This window comes from Mandrillus leucophaeus, unplaced genomic scaffold (genome assembly GCF_000951045.1).
Source record: "Mandrillus leucophaeus isolate KB7577 unplaced genomic scaffold, Mleu.le_1.0 Scaffold709, whole genome shotgun sequence".
Lineage (NCBI taxonomy): Eukaryota > Metazoa > Chordata > Mammalia > Primates > Cercopithecidae > Mandrillus > Mandrillus leucophaeus.
In genome coordinates this window covers 392,917-416,893 of record NW_012107686.1, presented here as the reverse complement: position 1 = coordinate 416,893, position 23,977 = coordinate 392,917, and the positions used below count along the sequence as shown (strand labels likewise).

At 34.1% G+C, this 23,977-nt stretch overlaps 1 protein-coding gene across 1 annotated transcript in view; it reads left to right on the top strand.

Annotated features, from left to right (window-relative positions):
- LOC105528199 (neurexin-1) overlaps positions 1–23,977 on the top strand; it is a gene marked incomplete at its 3' end in the record, with an annotated part of 881,468 nt that overhangs the window by 501,585 nt on the left and 355,906 nt on the right. The window contains exon 8 of the mRNA XM_011964822.1: positions 12,359–12,797. Within this exon, the coding sequence (XP_011820212.1) occupies positions 12,359–12,797 (439 nt within the window). The remainder of the gene's footprint in view (positions 1–12,358; positions 12,798–23,977) is intronic.

Below are 23,977 nucleotides of genomic sequence, written 5' to 3'. Positions count from 1 at the left end.
ATATGCATTTAGGACTTTTCAGAAGTCAGAAGGCGTGTCAGGACATTTTTTGGTTCCCAGTCAGAGGAAATCAATCTGGTAACCAATGCTTATACAATGTCTATGTATCTGGCCAAATCATTTAAAAAATATAGCCATCTGGATATTTGGTCTAGGAAGCTCAGTCACTGCTCTGGTCATTTACAAATATGCAATGATTGCTTTTTTATTGAAGTGAATAAACCGATTTTATGTTTTGATAATTTATTAACAGATCTTCATAAGGAAAAAACATGTGTGAAATTACATGAGACTATTTTCTATTTATTTTTTATTTTATTTTTTTTAGGAGCTAGTTGAATTTTCTCAGCAATCCAAAAATGTGTGCATACTGTCATCCGCCAAAACCAGAAGGTCCCATTCCTGTGTCTCTCCTAAAGTTACGAGGCATTTCCCCCTTCCATTCTTGAGCTACCTGAGCTGCCTGGATCTAGCATTCATTTAATCTTGGACACCAAAGTCAGTTTTCTTTGGATTGTGTGAGAATTTGTGCTTTGCGTTTTTTATTTTACTGAATTTTTGTTGGCAAAAGCTCTGCACCTGCCTGGGAGCTGATTGAGCTTCCGTAGAGCCAATATGTTTCTCAGTTCTCCAATTTAAATGCTGCCAAAAATTTTCTAACGTGTGCCATGAGAAATTCAGTAGCACATAAAACCCCATTCATTAAATAAACAGTTAACTAAGCAACCCCTGGCAAAAAGCACAACCCATCTGACATCTGAATCATGTGGGACTTTCCAAAGAAAATAATTAAAGAATAGATTAAAAAGAAATACCCTACTGCTTAGCAGTTATAATTGAAAAATAACAGTTCTCAACCTGGGGTCTCTATAATTTTTAGAGGCCTTTTAGTGAGAAATGAACAACAGTTACATGTGTTCAATATTTCAGCAAACCTAGAAAAGGTCGTATACTTAGCCCACCCAGTATAAGCTAAATAAAACCACTATTTGCATCCAGCTATAATTCCATCAATTTAGTATCATTATACAGACTGTCTCATTCTGTCAATTATATGCCTGTAAGAAAATTAAAATAAAAAATATTACTTTAAAAATACTATTTGTTTAGCAGATAAAGTCAAAATGTAGTTTCAGAGAGATAAGAGATAAAATTATGAAATTTGAAAAGTATTTATGTCAGCATTAAGATTTGAGTGTGATTACAGAATGCTTCTTTGCTTTCAATAGTAGTCACTTACTGATTTAAATAATGAACACTCCCCTCTTAACCATTTAAGATCTTAACACTTAAGACCTTACACAATTAAGATCATAATGGCAACAACAATGACTACCCTTTATTTAGGTACCCAAGATCAAGTGCTTATGTGCTTAAATAACATTGCAAAATAAGTTTTCATAATCTCATTTGATAAAGAGGGAAATTATTTCAGCAAGAATAAGCAACTTGGCCAAGGCAGTACAACTAGTTATGTAGAAATGCAGGACTGTAAACCTGGGACTGTTTGAATATGTGTAAATATAAATCTTATAACACATTGTTTTTCTCAAATTAAAAATTATAGAACAGACTTACACAACTTCTCAGGAACAAGTCTACTTTGAAAAATGTTCTCATTGCAGGTGCTAAAAACATCAGCATTGGCTGTCATAAATGCCACCTTTTCCTGTTTCCTTTGCAGGCTCTTAGGTGGATGTGTGGTTGAGCAGTAAAGGCAGGCAGCCAGGGAAAGAAAGGGGATTCATGCAATTTGGGTAATCCACAAACTGAATAACCAGCTCTTGAAACATCAGGTTGAGGAAGCATAGAAGTCTTACAGTTTTTTATTGCTTTAGGGAAATTAACCGTCATAAAAACAGTCCATACAAAGAAAACCGGTAAATTAAGCAGTCCATTCCAGGCTCTGGAGGCCAACATTCAGATTCCATCTTGTTCACTATTGACTGACTCTGAACAATCACGGTGTGACCTCAGGCAAGTACCCTCACCTCTTGAAGAGAGCCACCATTAAAGTGGAGTCTGAGGTCACTCCACTTTCTTCTTCACTGAGAATAATTCATCTAATTCACCAGAAAACTCCAATATACTGGCCACCTACTCCTGGTGTTTTACTGCAAGGAACTCTACCAGGACCTATGATTACTGGAATAGAATTAGTGCACTTACAACTACATTAACTGTTGTTGTTGTTTTCTTTCTGATTTAATCTATCTCTGTAGTTGTATATCTATCCTCCAACTAATAAGTTATTGTTCTGGCATGAGGCCAGATTCTCTGGTCTGATAAAATCAAAATTACAAAACTCATTTATGCATTATAACTTTGCAAATAATTTTAATAACAGGAATGTAATTCTAAGCAAGATATAATTTCCTTGGTCTATTGTAAAGTCCCCTTAAGTAAATTTGAATATATAACCTGCTATGTTTTAGAAAGCTAGATCAAAGCAACTTGTGATATATATTTATTTTGTCAATACAGAAAACAAAAAAGTTTATAAGCTATGGTCATTTAAAAATATTCTATGATTGCTATTTTTATTGAAGTGAATAAACTGATTGTATCTTTTGATAATTTAATAACAGATCTTCATAAGGAAAAACGTGTGAAACTACATGAGATGTTTATAATGTTTATAACATATAAACATTATAAGCTAATTAATGTTAATGGGTTGGTTGATTGGAAGGAGCCTAACACACATTAGAATATTTTATAAAGCTGTGACAATTAGGTGAAATGTAAGTAGAACAAGAAAAAATAAACATCAATAAACCAGAATAGAGTGCTCAGCCATAGAATCTCATATATGTAATAATTTAATATGTGGTAGGCCTTACAAATCAGAAAAATAATTGTTTAAAAATTGTGTTCCCCTGAGTGTTGAAGTAAGAGAAAAAAAGGACAAAAAATGTGCTGGTTCAAATAACTATTTGTGGAGCAAGTCAATTTGGATTTTCACCTTAAACAGAAGATAACATTTTCAATGGATTAAAAATAATACATATATTATATACACACACATAAATATAATCAAGTAATAAATATTTTACATGAAATTATATGGTTATCCAATCTCTCTTGGAGAAATTTTTTCAAAGCTTAAAATTGATGAACATGATCACAAAGTAATAATAGATTAAAATATTGAACATCGGTATATCCAAAACAATAGATAGTATGTAATTGCAAATCAATAAGGAAAGGACATACTATATAGGAAATCTATCTATCTATCTATCTATCTATCTATCTATCTATCTATCTATCTCTATCATATATTTATCTAATCTATCTATAATACATGCATATATATATATATATACACACACACACACACTAAATGGTATATACTTATACTAATGTCTGCCTCCTTAGAAAAATGTGAAATTCAGTGGTGGATGAAATTCACTGAACTTATGAGGCTGGAGACACAAAAGAAGATGCATTGGGTAATCTAGACACATCATTTAGTGTCACTGTTTTGTTATTATCAGTTCAAATATATTTTCTTGGTACATGGGAAGATATGTTCCCCTAATAAAATAATAATAATAGTGGCTACATTTCCCCCATTGGAACTAGCAGGAGATTGAAAAGTTTTTGGATAAAGCAGATATGCTGGCTTTCTTAGCAGTATCTGCTGGCTTGGAGTAGTAACTCTGAACCCCGAGTTATGGTGGGTTAACTTTCTGCAAGATCATGAAAGACTGATGCCAAAAGTATCTTCATCACTTTCTTTTAAAATAGCAGTGAACATTGCAAGTTTATTGATTCTAGTTAACTTCTTCAGTGTCTTTCTAAATGCTATCATTGGAGGAAATTACTGCAACTTTTACCCCCCTCAGAACTTCTATTTCTGTATTTGAACATCAACTTATTATGAAGCTAACAGAGTTTTAAAGTTTGAATCACCTTTAAATAAGCTCCAGTTCCTTTTCTGTCATGTTGCTAAAAAGTGGGCTGCTCTTCATTTGTAATTGCTTAAGAGCATCTCATAACCCTGGACCTATGGCAGAGTTTGTTCATTGTTCTTTTTTCTTTTTTAACACAAAGTTGAAAGAACACTGAACACTGAAGTCCCCAATACATTATTTTGATTAGAGATTGATGCCAACTTGGACAGCCACCTGTCTTTCTAAGCCTCAGTTTCCTCATCTGAAAATAAGACAATTGATCAAGTTTGCGATTTGTATTTAAAAAAGATCTTCAGCTCAAACTTCACATTACTGACATTTGTGGTTCATTTTTCCATTTATTTCCAAAAGGCATTACTGAATCACTAATGTGAGAAAAATAGACATAACTATTTAGAGAAACTCAGGTTATTCTGCTACATACTCATGTTCACTGAAAGCTTCATAAATAGAGCTGCTAACCCAAGGACAACTCAGTCTTTCAACTCCCATGAGTAACTTTTGCAGATTGCACCCAATGTTGTCTCAGTAACTTTAAGCAGTTCACTGAATGCTGGAATGAAGGAAGGACAAATCAGGAGGGGTTTTCTTTTCCTTTTTCTTCCCCTAATTAATGGGATATATTTGGTTGTATTTAATTGAGACTAAGCAAAAATATTTTTCTCTTTGTTGCATAAACAAAATATTGTTTTTTCCCTCTCCAATTTTTAACTTTTTTTTTTGTTTAAATGAAATGTCGTATGCCTTTGTGGATAAATTATACTACTGTAGTTTGATTTGCATTTTATAACAGGTTTTGGTATTTGGGTTTAGAGAAGGGAACATATTTCATTGAAAATATTCTGTACATGATCTTTGAATCAGATTAGATCAGGGGAAAAAAAGATCAATTTGCTGCCTTCCCAAAACACTCTTTTTTTTCAAAATTATTTATGTATGTCTATTTAAAATTAAATTTCCTTACTCCTAAGAATTGTTTTTAAGGATGCATTAGTTTGTGAGGCTGAGACAGGTGGATCACTTGAGGTCAGGAGTTCAAGACCAGCCTGGCCAACATGGTGAAACCCCATCTCCACTAAAAATCCAAAATTAACTGAGCATGGTAGCACATACTTGTATTTCCAGCTACTCGGGAGGCTGAGGCAGGAGAATCGCTTGTAGCTGGGGGGCAGAGGTTGCACGATTGCACCACTGCACTCCAGCCTGGGCAACAGAGTGAGACGCCTTCTCAATAAATAAATAAATAAACAAACATGCATTGGACTACTTTGTACAGGGTTTGTTCATTTTCTATACTGTTCCCTATCCACTAGCCCTCCTGCAGCCACTCCACAGTTGTATGTACTCTACTGGATGCCCACCTGTCTCCTGTGGACATATCACGCTACACATGAAAATTTCTATGGAGTGACATTCCCAGATAAGCTAAAATCCTATTAGTCTCTTGGTCAGTTAAGTTCTACATTGTTTGACATTTTTGATAGAATCATGTCCTGCCCTAGACCTTCAGTGTAAGAAAGTGAATAGCATAAGAAACTTGATTTTGGGTGGAAGATAAAGCAATAACGGGTGCAAGGATTTTAAAAAGTGACCACCTTGCTTCTATTCTGCTTTTAAGATTGTCTCCTCATGGTGGCAGGAACATGAAGGGAAATATCTAATTTTCTACTTTTATTTGATCATAAAATAATAATTTTTGAAGGCTATAGCGTTTTTTTGTGGCGTGTGCCAACTTTATAAGTGCTAAAATTTGCTTTTGGGCCAAAACATTTTGGATACAAAATGAGTAGGAACATCTTTGTGCTTAAACCAAATTTCTAATTTTTTGAAATTATCAAATATTGTCAATGTATTTATATTTTGTTACATCTATTTTGTTATGTTTATTAAACTAGTTTATTTTCATTGTAACATGTTCTATGGAACTAGGCATATGCACAGGGGAGTGAGTAAAATTGCATTTGATTAAGTATCCTATCATAGTATGTGTCTAAAAATGCATATCTGATTGAATTGAAAGTGTCAGACCTGAAACATAATTTCAAAATAAAAAAGTTAATGTTGGGGATGAAAGTTGTAATATGCTGCACTTCCTTTTCTGAGCCCTTTCTTACCCAGATCATGGCAAAGCAAATGCAATTTACCTGCTACTTACTGGATGGCTCTTGTACTTTTCACATGCTGCCTAGTTCCTGGTTGTATTTTGACACAGTGCACTAATATAAAGAGATGGTGCCCAGAAAGATCACAGCTAGGTGAAAATAATAATTAAATTCAGGTACTTGAAATAAATATTTTCACTCTTTTTTTTTTTTTTTTTTTTTTTTTTTTTGAGACATAGTCTCGCTGTGTCGCCCAGGCTGGAGTGCAGTGGTGAAAACTCGGCTCACTGCAAGCTCCAGCTCCGGAGTTCACGCCATTCTCCTGCCTCAGCCTCCCGAGTAGCTGGGACTACAGGCGCCCGCCACCATGCCCGACTAATTTATTGTATTTTGAGTAGAGACGGGATTTCACTGTGTTAGCCAGGATGGTCTCGATCTCCTGACCTCGTGATCCGCCCACCTCGGCCTCCCAAAGTACTGGGATTACAGGCGTGAGCTACCGCGCCCGGCCTTCACTTGATCTTAATAGAGTAAAAGCATTAACTGCATTTTAAGCAAATAAGCAAAAATAAGCATTAAAGCAACAGTCCCCTTAAGTAATTCTTAAACCACACAGACTTTTAAGATTCATTTTTTACATTCTGAATTACATACCTGTTGAAAAACTACAATATCATCTTGGAAACAGAAATAGGCGTCTGCTATCACTGGACTTGAAGGGACATTTTAATCCGTAGATGAACAATAAATTCCTCTACTTACTTGTGACATTTGATTCACTTAGAGATATTTTAATGAGAAAAAATGAAGGAAAAGTACTGGTTTTTAGAATGCACATGTAACTCATTGAAAGGTTATCGTTTTGCCTGGTGACAAACAGCTATTTGATTGTGAATCTACTTAGCAGCTGCTGTCAAAAACGAAGATAAATTTCCTGCTGAAACAAAGATAAAGTTTGAGGTTAACGTCATTAGATATTCAAACAGGATTAGACATGATCCTGAAGAAAGACATGCAATGGCTCTGTGCCTCCAGGTATTTATTGATAAAATAGAATAATGTTACTTACTTTCTAGGTAACATTATGGTAATAGGTAATAATGATACCTATTTTCTAGGATGCATATGAGAATTAAACACATTAATATATATAAAACTCTTGTAACAGGACCTGCCAGAAAGTGAACTGGTAAATCTTACCTGATTGTTGTGGCTGCTTTGGTGATAGTGGTAGCTGATGTTGTTAGATACCACAAACCCTTTCATGGCTGAAAATACAACTCCTAGGTTAGCTAGCCTACTATGTATATTTTCTAGTTAAGGAACTTTACAGGGAAAGCCTGTTGTGTACATCCAACTGCAATGTAAATATCAGCATGAAAAAGGAAGTCCCAATCTGCTGAGTACCTTTGATCCTGCTGATCTCAGCACTATTTAATTCCCTTAAATATGAGAGCAATCAACTACTGTCTACCTTCTTAACTGTTGCCTTTGTTATGACAATTAAATTGTGTAGCTCCATCAATTCAATGTAAGAATAAGAAATGTTATTTATAATATTAATAAAAACAGTGAATATTTACTTGAGCACTTACTCCATGCTAGGACCCATTATTAGCACTTTAACTAAAATATAATTTATTATTTACAGTAACCCTAATGTGGTAGATATCATTGTCCTTTACGAATAAAACACTGTGACTTGGCAAGGTTGAGGAACTTGCACAAGGTTACAGGTTTGCAAATGGGTGAGCTGGAATTCTCTCTGAAATCTGATTTGAGAATCAAATTCTTAGGCCTCACTCCTTATTATCTGCAAGTATGAAAGAGAAAACCAAGATAGATTAAAATATGAGCCATTCATGTTCTCTCAGGGAGGGTCATAACAAACTCTAAATATCTAAATAACACTAACTTTGGTGCTTATTTCACCATCCTGCATATTACCATATTTAAGGAATGAAGAGTCTTCACCATGCATGTTAATGAAGTTAAGACCCTCATTGTAATTTCCAAACTGAAGCATATATTTATATAAAAAAGTCATTATCTGAGTGGCAAATATTTTCACACTGAATTTCACATACTCCCACTCTGTTGAAAGAGCCTTATCTATCACTTACCAGTGCTTCAACACCATCTGTACAAAACTTAGATAGATATAATCCTTGAGGCATGTCTGTGTACCTGAAGATGCAGTGAACATTCTCTTTACTAATGGATTCATGTTTCAGTATACCTGAAAGTAGAGAACAATATCCTGGCATCAAAAATCGCAACTGGAGAAAGCCAGAAAGGGGGCAGGAACCATAGAGCATCTTTTATGTCAGTCCCAAATCACACAAATTAAGGGTAAAAAAGCTCAAGAATTTATAGATATGGCATGCCTTTCCTTTATAGATGTCAGTTTCCAAAATTAAGAAACTGAGACAGAGAGAGGTTAGGGACTTGGCTTAGTAATAGCTTTGAGATTGAACCAAGTTAATATGCAGACGATTAAGCTCCTATTGTTTAAGTTATTTTTTTTTCTCTGCATTGCTGTCATGTTTTCAGGATTATCTTTAAGATCAAAGATAATACTCAGTGATTGTCTTCCTCAAAGGTGAGCTCTAGGAATGTGAAGACACAAACATATTACTCCCTATTCTTGCATATTAACATGGAAGGGAAACTTTAAAAATTCTAACAAATGTTTGAGGAAATGGAAAATAAGCCCATGCAGCAGGGAAGTAAAATTCAACATTTTGAATCACTCTTCAAAAAAAAAAAAAAAAATGAGTGTCCCCAAAGAAAACTTGGTTCTATTAAACAGATGCAAATGAGTGTGCACAAATATCATCAATTATTATGATGATACAGTATATAGAAATGTGTTCAAAAGTGAAACATGTAAATTGCAACTTTTGACATAAGAATAAAAGATGTATGAATAATTCTAAGGTGTTCCCATGATCGAGTGCCACATTATTTCAGAAGGAAGCAAAAATAGCTTACACATGAATTTTTAGAAGAGTTAGAATACTTACTAGCTACTCATTATTCTAATTGAACTAGATTCAGTTCATTTTAAGAGTAGGTCTAACTTTAGAAAAGTAGGGTAATTATAAAATCTGGATCAGATGAAATAGTAGTATAAATCTGAGAGCCATAGGCCTACCAATGCAAAATTGCTTTTCCATTTTCTGGAGCAGCCTTTCAAAGTGTACAAAATGGGAAGAAAAAAAATACACACTGTGCTTCTCCTCAAGACAGTTCTTGTAGGAAAGACATAGTTATTGTATCTGGAGATAGTTCTTTCCTACAAGAACTATCTTGAGGAGAAGCACAGTGTATATTTTTGTGTATAAACCTCTGGAGAGTTTTAACTCAGGCATTCTTCATTCTAAAAGGAATTTATACCCCACAAAATGTGTTTGAAGATGAAATTTCCCAATGCATGGGCCAGCTTGTCAATTATGAACTGGATATGTACATAAATTTATGCTTTTTCCTCGAGAAATAGGGCAAAATAGTAACTAGTTTATGAGATTGGTCCGCAATATCATATTCTGCTGTGTTTTAATTGTAGGTCTAAATATTATTATTTACAAAAGCCTATAGTCTAGGAAATAGGTTTGAAAAGGTGAAGGAAGAATTTTATTCAACTATAAACAAATATTTATTGAGCATCTACTCTGTGCCAGCTACTAATCTTGGTGCTGCGCTGTGGTGAGCAAGGTTCTTGCCAGTATAAAGCATATAAAGTGTTGATGCTGGTGGAGATACTTTTTTTAATGAGAGATGCATGGCTAACCTTAAGAAATTTTACCCAGGGAATTATCCCTACTTCTATTTTTTTTACATCTTCCTGAACCTTTTCATCACCAAGACACCTGATTCAGTAATAAGATTAAGTCTCATTGAAATCCTTGCCCAGACTTAGACTGCCCCTCATTCTTCAACTTTATGGTGGCTGATGTCAGATTCAAGAGACAATATACCAGGGATAAAACCCACTTGTTCATGTCAGAAACACTCAATTCTATTACAATGGTTCTATTATAGGTATGAGTGTTAGCATTGATCAACAGAAGCATCATTTGGGTCTGAAAATACTTATTCTTGATCAATATCTATATCAAAAGAATGCCCACATACTAGAATATAAATCAATAGGAAAAAGGAAAAATAATATAGGTTTGAGTCGCATGAAAGTCACAGTGAAAAGCGATAAAACTTGGAAAATCATCCTTGAAAAGCATTTTCCCTGCCTCTAAAGATCGCCAAAGAAAGGCAATCCTAAATAAATGTTCCTAAGATTTAATAGATCTTTCTCTTTTCAAAAAAAGTATTCTTAAGAATTAATGTAATTCCTTTTTGTTATTGCTCAAGTTCATTCTCTCTTCTTTTGTTGTCAATAGATGCTTGTTAAACCATTGTACATATTTGTTCAAAGAATAAGAGATATCATGTTCTTTATTATAATCCTTCTTCAAGATAAAGGTAAACTGAAACACCAGGCCCAGCATTGGAAAGATGTGACTTATTTAGTTGGCACAAATAATGTATGAAAACCCATTATATGTGTGGGCTTAATTTCTATACGTTTTCTTATCATGGATAAATTTAGAACTAAAATCTATGTCTGTTAGATGATGATAAAGCGATGATTTTTATTATCATGTATTTTATGTAGTTAATATTTATTTAAATCTTACAGTGTGCTTGGCATTGGAATGAATGTCTTTATGTAGATTTTCCCACTTATATGTATTTTCTTATTTAATTATTATATTAATAATAATTATGTGAAGTATTATTTTCCTTTAAGGGAGTGAAACAGGCTTACAGAGATTTCTCAGTTCAGTAAATCTGGAGCCAGAATTTGAACTCAGGAAGTCCAATACCAGAGCATGAACTCTTAATTACTCTGAAAAATAAAGTATCCATTAGCAAATCCTATCAGGAAACTCATCAGTCATCTGCTGGTTCAGTTGGCCATGGGTTTGAAATAACTGCTGTGTTGACTTGATTGACTTCATAGCACTAATTAGATACAGGCTGTCTTATTTTTCCTGTTATATATATTATATAAAACACCCTTGCCACTCCTAAAAATGAAAAACAAAACATGCATGTGTGTGTATACGTATACATAATATATGTGTGTATATATGTACATTTTTACATGTGAATGAATAAATTTAGATTCTAGTAACTTTGGGAGCTTTGAAATCTATAGAGTCCCTTCTTAAAAGAACCTAGATAGTTATGTGGACCTAGATAACTAATTCACCCTTAAGTCAATATGGTCTATGTATTTTAGAAATATGATTATCCACTGTATGCCTTTTGTGGAGAAAAGGTGTCCTTCTCTCTTTATCTTTATGTCAAAATATCTTTGAATTTATTAACGTGATGGGATAGCAAAAGTATGATATCATTAACCCTGTCAGTGAATGTATCCAATGTGTTAATTGGAATCCAAAAAGCCTTAGGACCATCAACAAGCACTCAGAAGTGCCCGGCCTCTTTCACTGAAGTGCCTTGGAAAATGAGAGTGCAAGACAACCCTTGCTCAGCATTTGTGTAAATTAAAAGTGAAATGGATCACCAGTAACACAGGTTGAATAGATTGAGGTGAAGCACCATATTCTACATGTGGCAGTGTCACGTTACTTAACAGTATTCAAAGGTACTGATGCAGATCTGGGACTTTCTGTTATATATATATATATATATATATATATATGCATACACACACACACACACATATATATATATATTTTTTTTTTGCTGAGAAATATCAGGCTGTTCTGTGCTTTAACTTATTGTGACTATCTTGCAAAGTTAATATCCACAGCAGATATATAGATAATAGAGGAGATCCAATATTTTAGGGGACTGGTATACAATGGTATCCAATTTCAAATGCTTTAATGATGGGAAAACTGAATAACGTCAATGCTTATATTTAATTTTAAAAACACCATAGAGAACTATGAAAAAAATAGCTTTTATAAGTTCAAGTCTTAGCATGTTAATGTACACATGAAATTAAAGATATATGCAGATTTTTTAATTATTTGAGTTAAATACAAGCAGTTTGTGTGTATATGCACATGCATGTGTGCATCTGCACACACATTATTTGAATTAAATTGTTATGGTTATTGTTCTATGAATTGACACTTGAATTTTATTTGCCTGAAAAATGTTGCCTTTATACAACAAAATTAACTAAATGCTGTGTGCCTTTTTATGCTGTCCTTGCAAGTTACATGAGCTGATGACAAGTTTCAGATATTAAAATATGGACGCTGGTTTCTCACTGCTGTCCTCTGCCTCTGCCCACAGGTTGTGTATAAAAATAATGATGTGAGGCTGGAATTATCTCGACTTGCCAAGCAAGGAGATCCTAAGATGAAGATCCATGGAGTGGTGGCATTTAAATGTGAAAATGTTGCAACTTTAGACCCAATCACCTTTGAAACCCCAGAGTCTTTCATCTCTTTGCCTAAATGGAATGCAAAGAAAACAGGCTCCATATCATTTGATTTCCGTACAACAGAACCAAATGGCCTCATCTTATTTAGCCATGGCAAGCCAAGACATCAAAAAGATGCCAAGCACCCACAGATGATAAAGGTGGACTTCTTTGCTATTGAGATGCTAGATGGCCACCTCTACCTCCTCCTGGACATGGGGTCAGGTACTATAAAAATAAAAGCCCTGTTGAAGAAAGTGAATGATGGAGAATGGTATCATGTGGATTTCCAAAGAGATGGACGGTCAGGTAATGTTATCATTTTTCTATGCTGTTTATCTGGCAGAGCACCCCACCTACCCGTGCCATTCCTAAAAGTGAAAACCAAGACATATTAAAGATTTCCTGCATTTGTTTCTTTACAGTAAAAGAAATTGCCTGATATTGCTTCTGTTTCACGCCATATAAAAATCAGAAAGAGCTAATTCATCATCATAGTGGGGCATCAAAGCCCAAATGCTCAAATGTCTCCTAGAATAGCTTCTTAAATGAACTTTTATTGGGTAATCAAATGCCAAATCTTGCAGAAAATTTTGTCTTGAATTTAGCAAGTGAAAAAATTCAAAGTTTTTGTATTCCCAGTTTTCTCTTATGTTACTGGATGTTTGCAGGTACTCAAAGTGGCAAATATAACATATGAAAAAAAAATTAGAATGATCCAGACACAAAATCCTTACTTTGGTACAGAACACTTTAGGATGAGTCTATGGTATTAAAAACACTTTAATCAATAGAGTAGCATTTCAAGGACAGTGGCAAAGCTCTGCTGCCCTTCCAAACTGCTTCCCTTTCTGATGAAAGGTATTTGGAATTCCACCAGCAAACATTCTGCTTCCTGTCGCTGCACTTTATTTCTCTCAGGGAGGAGGGGTAAAGGTGGCAGGTAAAGTTTCCCCGAATACATCACACTTACAGCAAAATTTGGGAGTATTTTAGGGGACTTAGTATGTTGAATAATATGAGCTTTGAGGGGAAAGAATCATCCAGGCAACAGAAATGACATTTGTGGGAATCCTGGGAAAGAGAGGGAAGGAGGGAGGAAGAGAGAGAGAAGAGAGGGTGAAAGAGGCAGACAGAGAGGGAGAGATGAGAGGGAGAGAGAAATCTGTTTTAAGTATACAACAACATTTCTTTAATTCTCTTCACCCCAGGCTCCCATGCTCTGATTGTCCTACTCATACATAAATCAAATGATCTTATAATAGAAGATAACTAAATTTAGACCTATCTACTCTCCTTCTTTACTTCACCCACCCCCAGCCAACTCTAAAAGAAGCTGAATGTTTCTTTTATCTGTATATAATCTGTGATAACCATCGTCTTTCGGAAGGGCCCTGTTGAAAACCTGGGGCTGAACTCTCTTGCTCATACCCTCCTTGCATGGGCTCCCTCGGTGCTTGTTTACTCCCAGTTTCTCTGCAACTGAACTATTTTCTACTTTCCTGTTATCCCTGCTTTTTTGTTCTGCTGTTTATAGATCAAGAAGATTGTGCTTGTCTGTTTAGAAATATGATTTTTAGCTAACAAAATAAAGAAATAGAATATATGGAAATTGAGAAGGAGTTGGGAGTGAGTGTGGAGAGAAGGAAGGTCAGAACCCATTGCTCTGATTCCCAGATATATCGGAGACTGTGTTTCTAATTCATTCCTCTCTGGAAACTTTGTCTCCCTAAATATTCTCACTTTCCTAAAGAAGTCTACAAAGAATTAAATTACCATTTATTCTTCTTCTTCTTCCTCCTCCTCCTCCTCCTCTGCCTCCTCCTCCTCTCTTTCTCCTTCTCCTCCTTCTCCTCCTTCCCCTCCTCCAACTCCCCCCCCCCCTTTCTCCTTCTTTCTGATTTAAGCTGACAAGAGTTCATTGATGGGAATGCAAAAATATAACAATAATGATAAGTGTTCCCCTCTGACTCCCTCCAGCCTATCTCTGCCAGAGATAGCAGTTAATCCGTTACATATGAACTTTCAAGCAGAAGAATTTTAATGTGGTGGGGGCATGGGCTAATCTAGTGCTTTGAAATACTAGCTTGTGGATGCTATAATTTGACTTAAGATAGATCTAGAATAAAATTTTGAAAATGACTTTCAAGAAGAGATATTTTAAGTCAAATTTTATAATACCTTAAAACAAAACATTCCAAGAGTAGTGGTTCACACCTGTAATCTCCACACTTAGGATCGCTTGAACCCAGGAGTTCCAGGCCGCAGTGAGCCATGATCATACCGTTGCACTCCAGCCTGGGCAACAGAGCAAGACCTTGTTTAAAAACAGCAAAACAAGACAAAACAACCCATATCAGATTAAAAGGGTATCTTCTGAAAGTTCAGAGGAGAAAAAAAAACACCAAACATCAAATCAGTTGCTTTTCATTCACTTAGAAATGAGGTATTTTCTAACTATATTGATGTAATACATGATCAATTCAAAGTACTAGTCAATACAAAATAATGTAAAAGAAAAAAGAAAGTATTCATTATTCATTTGAAAACAATGATGTATATTTTTGGATATTTCTTTCCAGTCTTTCTTCTATGTAAATTGTATGTGTGTCTATATATGTGTGCATATGTCTCTCTCTACATGTATATGTGCATATATATGTGCATATATATATGCATATATGCATATACGCCACACATACGCATATACACATACTCACAGAAAACAAAATTATTTTGAATATTTTATGAGGTTTCTTATTATAAGGAGAAAGTATTGATGCAATCTAATTAATTCTCAGATAAATACTGTAATCTTCAAGCAGAATAAAATCTACTTTTTCTATCTAAGCTCTTTAATTCATCCAAATTACCAAGAATTTATTAATTACTCTATTTGTACCCTCATTGGAGAAGGTCAAAAGTAGATGATATCTACTTTAATTTACAAAGCTCAATTCTGTATGGGAAGAACAGAAACACATTCTAAGGAAGTGTTATTTGCATCTAAGAAAGAAAATAAACAAAGCATGAGATTTTTCTTGGAATCCAATGGAAAGATCAAATTACTATGCTTGGTGCTGTTTTGATGGTAAAGTACTTTTATGTGATTAAAATTTCAGATTAGTGAATTGGAACAAACAATATAAAAACCAAAGCTCATTCACTAAGCCAAGTTCTGTCCTTTATTAAATTGGAAAAAAAAAAAGAGAGAGAGAGCTCATATTGTGTTAGCCTAGCTCAAGGGAGTTTAATGTAATTTTAATAGCTGCAGCTGTTAATATTTTATATATATAATATTTTAATTAAGTTCCATATTTGCACACTGCATTGGTTTGGTATGGAGTAGCCTTTTAAAAATTGAATGAATGACTATACTTGCTTTTATTTTACTTAAAGGATATTTCTGATTTGGCTGGTGAAACACTAAGATTCATAGGTCACTTAAAACTAAGAAACATGGAAATTCATGAAATAATTGATTTTACCCATTTTTATGTCAGTTATATTCAGGGGCTCTAGGAAAATTATTTTTCATATAATGTGGAGAAAGGGTACTGCTATGACAAGAGGGTAACATAGGCTCCTTTCTGACATACAGATAATGAGGCCATATCTGTTGATTTGCCTGGAATATTCCTTAGCTCAATATTTTAAAAGCCTTATTATCTCTGTTATTAAAGTAAAGGGAACCCAGGCCTAAGAGCAGTTCTTTCTGCTGTTGACCATTGGTTGGCCATACTAAAGTAAACAGAAATATAATGAGACCATTATGGTCATTAATTTGCAGCCAATATAAGTAGTGGTTATTTTGGGATAGAACTAGGGTTAAAATCATATTTGGTGGACACAAATGATTTAATTTTAATATTATCAGTTTATAAGGTTCATAATTTCCATCCCAGATAGAGAAAATTGTATATATATATATTTTTTTTATCCACAGTTTCTAGTACATTCCTGGGTATAGCAGTTGTTCAGTATATATTTGGTATAAGAAAAACTAAAGAATAAAAACATGTAAGTAGTACAGTGCCAAACAACCCCTAATGTTCTAAAAAAAATAGCAGCATCATTTTTTTACATTTGGAGAATAATGGCACTCTTTTAATTGTAAATGCAAGTTTTTTAAGTTAAAGAATTTGTTTAAATTACATTACTTTCTGAAAACAGTTTATATGATATAGGATAAAAGGTGGTATTCTCTTACGAATACACCACCATCCTCCAAGCCCAGATGTTTGAAATAACCCACTGAGAAAGTTAAATAATTATTAGAGAATGTGTAAACAAAAATGACAAGTTTTTATGAGAACGGGACTTCTATCCCTTCTTAGGTCATGAGGTCCCTATATCATTTTGCAGACATATAGGTAGCAGGAAAATCCATCAAGAAAGAAGGTGGTAACTCCTTTCTGAGGACTGGGATATGCAGCCACAGTAAGTGTGCTCTTGACAAGAACATAGGATGTCCATCTTTCTGGTGGCCTTCCCTTTGGTTCTTTGGTCTTTAGTTCACTGCAAAGAGTATATGAACCCCTTATTCAATGAGAAATAATGCCTTTATGTGTAATTTTCTAGAACTTTCTCATTTTTGGCAAAACTGATTTTAACAGGTTATTTCTAACATATGTTCCTTCTTCCAACCTGAGACATGGGGAAAAATCATTCTAATTTCCACAGTTTGATTAATTCTGCTTGGCTATAGCTGTTCTTTATGTGCAGTGCAGCTTTCTTCCACTGCCTGCTCACTAGAGGATCAGCGACGTGGAAAGTCAAGTGGGCTGAGCCATAAATGGCACTTCCAGATCCTGCACTAAGCTAGCAAAGGAGGAACCATACCAAGTGCAGGCATGACTTAGTGAATCAGAATGGATGACTTAAATGCTGCAAAATGTAGATATCCTCTGTGGATAATTTAGCTACTAACAGGGCAAAATGCCTAAGTCACTGGAGTTAATAAATATGATTGAAGAGGCCCATTACTTTGTAATTTTTGCAGGACTTACAGTTGAACTTTTTGTTTGTTTGTTTTTGTTGTTTTTAAACCAATCTCCCTCTTTCCAGACTTCCCCTTTGCCTATTTTCTGGTCCCACCCTCAACACAAAACAGCTGCCCAGGTATTTAGCTAAAGCGTGAAAGGACCTACAATTAGGATGAGGTTAATGATTGTTTTCTTGGGCACAAATTTGTTTAAATTTGTGTTAAGCTCTTTGGCTCAGTCAAGGGTACCCTCAAGTATTTTTATAGCAAACTACCAGTCTTATTTTATTTTTATTTTTTTTTGTAAACCATCATTACACATTGAAATCAAAGAGAAAACTCATTATTCTTGTCAAAGTTGGCTTGTGTACAGCAGGGTACAGCAGATTGTATCAGCGGTTATTCAAGGGTAAGCCTACATTTAACAGCTAAGAAGCCATTGAGATTTGAATTGAAGTCATAGAGTTCCCGTTTAAGAACTAGAAATTACAGTGGGAAAGGCACAAGGCTCTCTCCAGAGCACATAATTAGAGGTTTATAGTAATCACTGTTTGATGTGAACAGCACTTTCTAGCTATCTATCACCAGCACTGATTTCTGTGTATACCATTCATGAATCACCACACTTAAACATTTCTACTTGAACAACTATTAGACAATTTCTCCGCTTAGGTCTTGTTTAAACTTGCCCTCTGACTGTTAACGTTCCTCCTATGCCTCTGCCTAGTAGCCTATTACATACATTGAAGTAATTTTAAGTGCATTTATAATACTTTGTTTCATATCCATACCCATAAACCACTATTCATCAAAGGAAAGGCCAAAATACCTTACCAATAATTTACCACTTCTTTGACCATATGACCAGATGGGTCAATTTTGCTTAAAATTGTAATGTTGAGTTGTATTAAAATGTTTATATTTATTTATTCTGAAGAAGTTTATAGAAAAAAAGTCATTTATTGTTTCTCCACACTCAAAATATTTTTTATATTTGTACATTTTCCTTCAGTTTTTGTTAACATGTATATTATATATATTATATAATTTCAGTTAGAATATAAACATAAATTTTCAGGCTATCTGTTTAATATGATACTATATACTGTTTTGCTCAAGATTATCTAAGTAACAAAATTTGTTTTCTGGGAATTATGGAATCATAAGCAAAGATTCAGAGCAGAGCTTTTCAGAAGTACCTGAGCTAGGTCCCCAGGCTTGTAGAACTTAAATGTATTGACATATCTAAAGAAAAGAAACTCACAGGGGCAAATATTAGCGGTAATCATCTGAACACTGCTTAGCGAATTTGACAGCTTCATCCCCGCTGTAAAGATGGAGGCAGGTCATTTCATTGAGATAAGGGTGTCAAGCCTTCCCAGGTCAATATTACTATACATTTCCTTATCTCATGCATTCTTCTTGTTCAGAACCCATGTTCCCCATACACTCTTTTGATTAACATTTAGTTACCATTGTAAGTCTGTTTAGACTGGAGGGAGAAAATAGACCAGTTATATATACAGTCAGCCCAGCCTCCTGTTTTTTGTGGGCTTTGCATCTGTGGATTCAATCAACTATGGATTGAAAATAATTGGAAAAAAAATTGGGTCTGCACTGAATATATACAGACATTTTTTCTTGTCATTGTTTCTTAAACAATGCAGTATAATAACTATGCAGCATTTACATTGTATTAGATATAAGTAATCCAGAGATGATTTAAAGTACATGGGAGGATGTGCATAGGTTATATGCAAATACTAAGCCATCAGGAACTCGAGTATCCACAGATTTTGGTGTCTCCAGGAGATCCTGGAACCAGTTTCCACAGATACCGAGGGATGAGTGCATATGAGTATTCACATTCCTGTAACAAGTAAATTTCTCATAAATGAATAAGTAATATTTGATTATAAAATTGACATCCATATTGGCAGAGCTACATGGGAAGTATTTCATGTCCTGTGATAGGTACTTCCTCAGAGGAAATTAATAACTTGGCATTCTTATTTTATACATTGGTGTTATGAACTTAGTAAATATCAGTCAAACCTGGGAAATGAAACCGCCCTCTGAAAATCTACCAAATCTCCTCATTGGGCTTGCCTAGCTAAGGGGCAGACTCTGGACAATGGCATCAGTTGCACCCTAAGGAGATAGGCAGTTAACTGACCAGACTCAGACCTAGTGACCCTTAGTGTGGAATGCTGACTGAAAATCTGTGGAACTTCTGCAAAATAATATTTCAATTGCTGCAGAATGTTACTTGATTGATATTTACAACCTTCCAACATTGTATATGATCATGTTTAAAATGTATACGTGTCTATACATTGCTATGAATGTGTATGTGTGTTTATATATGTACATTTATGTAATGAATGATGTGTTTAATATATACATACATGCTTTTGGTGAATATATTCAGGCTGTTCAAAAACTACCTAAGCAAAGAGTTTCCCCTTATCGCACACTTCCCTCATCAATTTACTCTGTTCTACATAGATAACCACTAAAATAATTTGGTGTTGAAAAATCCCCAGGTCTTTTTCTAGGCATCAATATATCTATAAATATGTTCACACACATACAATAATTATACAACCTCTTTTCCATAGCCAAGATTATAGTTTACCAATTACTATGTGACAAAAAATTACAGAGAGCTTTTTCTGTGCCATTCTTTGTAGTGACACCATACATACCTTAGTTTGAATATACTAATATTTAGATGTTTCTCTATTGAAGAACATTTAAATTTTTACTTTTTTAAACCTTCATTGTTTTAAACTAGTTTATAGATAATGCCTTCATACATGAAATATTTGTGTATATTGATCAGAATATCTCTAGGATTCAATGTGATAATTGAGATTGCTGGATTAATTGTATTTTTAATTTTGAAAGATAATGACAGTTTAGTTTACTAACTGCTGTTTCCATTTATGTTCTTATCTACAGTAATTGACCTGCCCTTTCCCCCTTATTCTTGCCAATACCACTTTATTAAACTTTTAAATTTTTGTCATAAGATTTCTGTTTTCATATATTAATTTAATTCCTGAAGTTCCCAGCTCACAGATGAATCAAGTAAGCAGAAAACAAATGGTAATAAGCAGAGAGAAGAATATTAAGATGGTATATTTTTGTTTTCAAATACAGTTAATTTTATTTCTTTAAAAACCTCATAGATGACATTGGTCTTAAAAAAGACAGAATTTTTTTTAAAAAAAATCTCATAATTCCACTGTCACCAAATACCCATTGTCGATGTGTTGGTTCTTTTTTAAAACTATTTTCTGAGAATTATATATTTTACATTTTACATTATACCCTACTGTCAATGTTGTTTTCTGTTTTTATTACTTATGGTGTGCCTTTGTCATCGAGTTTGAATTTGTTATTAGACTAGGAATTTGGCACGTAAATTTGTAACTTTGTGAAATCTGATTCGTTTGTATAGGGACAGGTGGAGCAGAATTATGTATAGGTAAAATTGACATTAATTTAAACAATTCATTTAAGCAGTAATTTAAAATTTGTTTATTCAAAAAGAAATCTTAGTAATCCATCTAGTGAATTTCCTTATTTTTCATAAAAGCCACATTAAAGCCTAATGAATCTATCCTTTGGCTAAGCTTGCTAGCTAGTTATGTGAAGAGCTAGAACATCAGATTTTCTCACCAGGAAAAAGGGCTCCCTATTACAGCGCACTATTTTTTACTCCTCATTTCCTAGTAATTTAAACTTTTGAAGTAATTTAACCCTTGATATCAACTTAACTTATTTTAAATCTCACCTTCACTGTGTTTCTTCTCACCCTGTAAACTAATCTTATGGAAGTAGAATAGACAATAAAAATTGGATAGAAAAGTTAATGGAAACTAATAGGTAATGAAAAACTACCTCACTATATAAATTTAATTTCCACTTTTATAACTAAGAGGTGTTTTAAACAGTTTTTTTAACTTTTGCATATGATTTTACATGAAAGATAAATTTATTACTTGTTTATGAATATTCTTAAATAAATATTACCTTGTCTGCTTATCAACTTCATTTTACCTCTTACATATGTCATGAAAAAGCAGCTTTAAATGTAAGAATATAATGTAATGCAGTTTCTACATTAAAATTATAAAAGTTGTATGTCCACAAATAATTTAGTTTTTAGTTGTGATCTCATTCGTTTAAAAGGTAAAATAGCATAGCAGGGTGCTTTGGATTCTTAAATAGTGAAGCATGAAAACTTGATCTAGATAATTTCTCAAATATGACTACTGTTCCCCAATTTTGGCAGCCTTAATGTAACAATATTTACATAAAACGTTTAGTTAATTTACCAGAAACTTCAAACATAAATATAGTAGAAGGGGTAGAATGTATGAAAGAATCCAACTATTTAAAAAAGAACATGTCAATATTTGTGGTTCCTGGAAAAAGATAGAGGGATGACCCATTAATATATTCAGATTTTTGTTTTCTCCTAAAAATGTATTTACAACATTTGTTTACCTTGGCCTTTGGAAAATTCTCCTTTTCCATTGATATATAGAGTTTGGCAACTACTCAATTTTCTTCAATTATCAATGAACCAGGTTTAAATATTAATTTGATGTGTTCTTTGTAACCACTGATTTTATAACTCAATTATAATAAAATAAGCACACGGGAACCTTAATATTTAAATTTCACTATGCTTATATGTATGAGTTAAATCGGTTTAAACTAATTCAGATTCTGTGATGACTCTTTTGCTAGGTGAATATGTCCTTTGATTCATATCCATAGTAAAAATCATTAAGGAGATCTGGGATTCAAATCCCTTTTTGGAAATGTACCTATTTCAGGACACATGTTTAAGCTAAAATATAAACTTCTATTTGTGTTTGTCTCAGTAATAAAATTTAATTATTAATTCAAACCATGTTTACTCCATGAATTTTCAAAATATAGAAATAATTGTTTCCATCCCACTTGAATTAAATTCTTTACTTTCTGATTATTTGCCATCTCTTTTACAAAGATTTTCTAAAATACAAGTTCATATAGATTAGCAAAGCATATAGATAAAATAGTACTTGATTTTCAGCCCTATTTTCTTCATCCTATGGTGTCTATTTGCATAATATTCCAGTGACTGATATCTGATCCATCCATTTGCCTGATGTGTCTCCTTAACTTTGAATCCAGAGCTCAATTTAAGTTCTAGTCTTTCTTGGATTATGTTTGAGTTAAAGGCAGTATTAAATTCCCTTTTCTTTCTGTCGCATGTTTTGTTGCTTGTTCTGTCTCTCTCTCTCTCTCTTTCTTTCTGGTGGAGTTTTGCTCTTGCTGCCCAGGCTGGAGTGCAGTGGTGCGATCTCAGCTCACTGCAGCCTCTGCCTCCTGGGTTCAAGCGATTCTCCTGCCTCAGTCTCCCGAGTAGCTGAGATTACAGGCATGCACCACCGTGCCCGTCTAATTTTGTATTTTTAGTAGAGATGGAGTTTCTCCATGTTGGTCAGGCTGGTCTCAAACTCCCAACCTCAGGTGATCCACCCACCTCAGTCTGCCGAAGTGCTGGGATTACAGGCATGAGTCACCATGCCTGGCCTGCTTGTTCTTTCTATGAGAACTCTAAAATTGTCTCTCAAAGGGACAATAAGGAACTATGGGAAAAACTTACTTTTTATGATAGTAACCCTTAAATCTTAAATCTGTTTTTGTTTTTTATTTAGTTATTTTTTTGTACCGTGGGTTACAACATTTTAGCTGGTGCGAAAATCCATAGATGGTCCAGCATTTGTTTTAATAAAATGACATAATGAGACATAAAATATCAAAGTGCTTCAGAAGCCATAGAGTTAATTTTTTTTTTTTCTTTTAAACATTTGTTTCTGTGTGTGTGTGTGTGTGTGTGTGTGTAAGTGTGCACTGGGATATTTGAAAATTGTGTTCTTTATGACTGTGTTCAGAAAACTGTAGTCTAATGATAAAGTTACTGTAAAAATTTTACCCTGTCTATATCATCAAGCACATTAATAAAATAACGTATTTGAACTTTCTTACAATACTTTGCTCAAAGCAAGCACTAACACACCATAAATAAAAATCAAGAGACACAATTACTACATCCTTACTGTCAGACAAACTGTCAAGAATGATTGTCTGAACCACCTGGCAGCAGTTCTGCCCCTGAGAGTGAGTGGAGACACAGTGCACCAAGGCATGGAAACTACATGGAATAGGGGGAGAAAGTGAGCTGTGGAAGCCAATGAATTTCCTTGTCTCAGGAGTCCTCCAGGAGTTCTCTTAGTGTCAGAATTACAATACCCTGAGTAAGGACAGTACAGCCTTTCCAAGGGCTTTTTTCCCCTTCTGAGCTGGATAAAAAAAGCATATGGGAATACATATATGTTATATATATGTGTGTGTGTGTGTGTATATATACACACATATATATATGTATATGTATATTGGAATATATCACCACACTTGGAATAATTAGTCATTGTTCCTT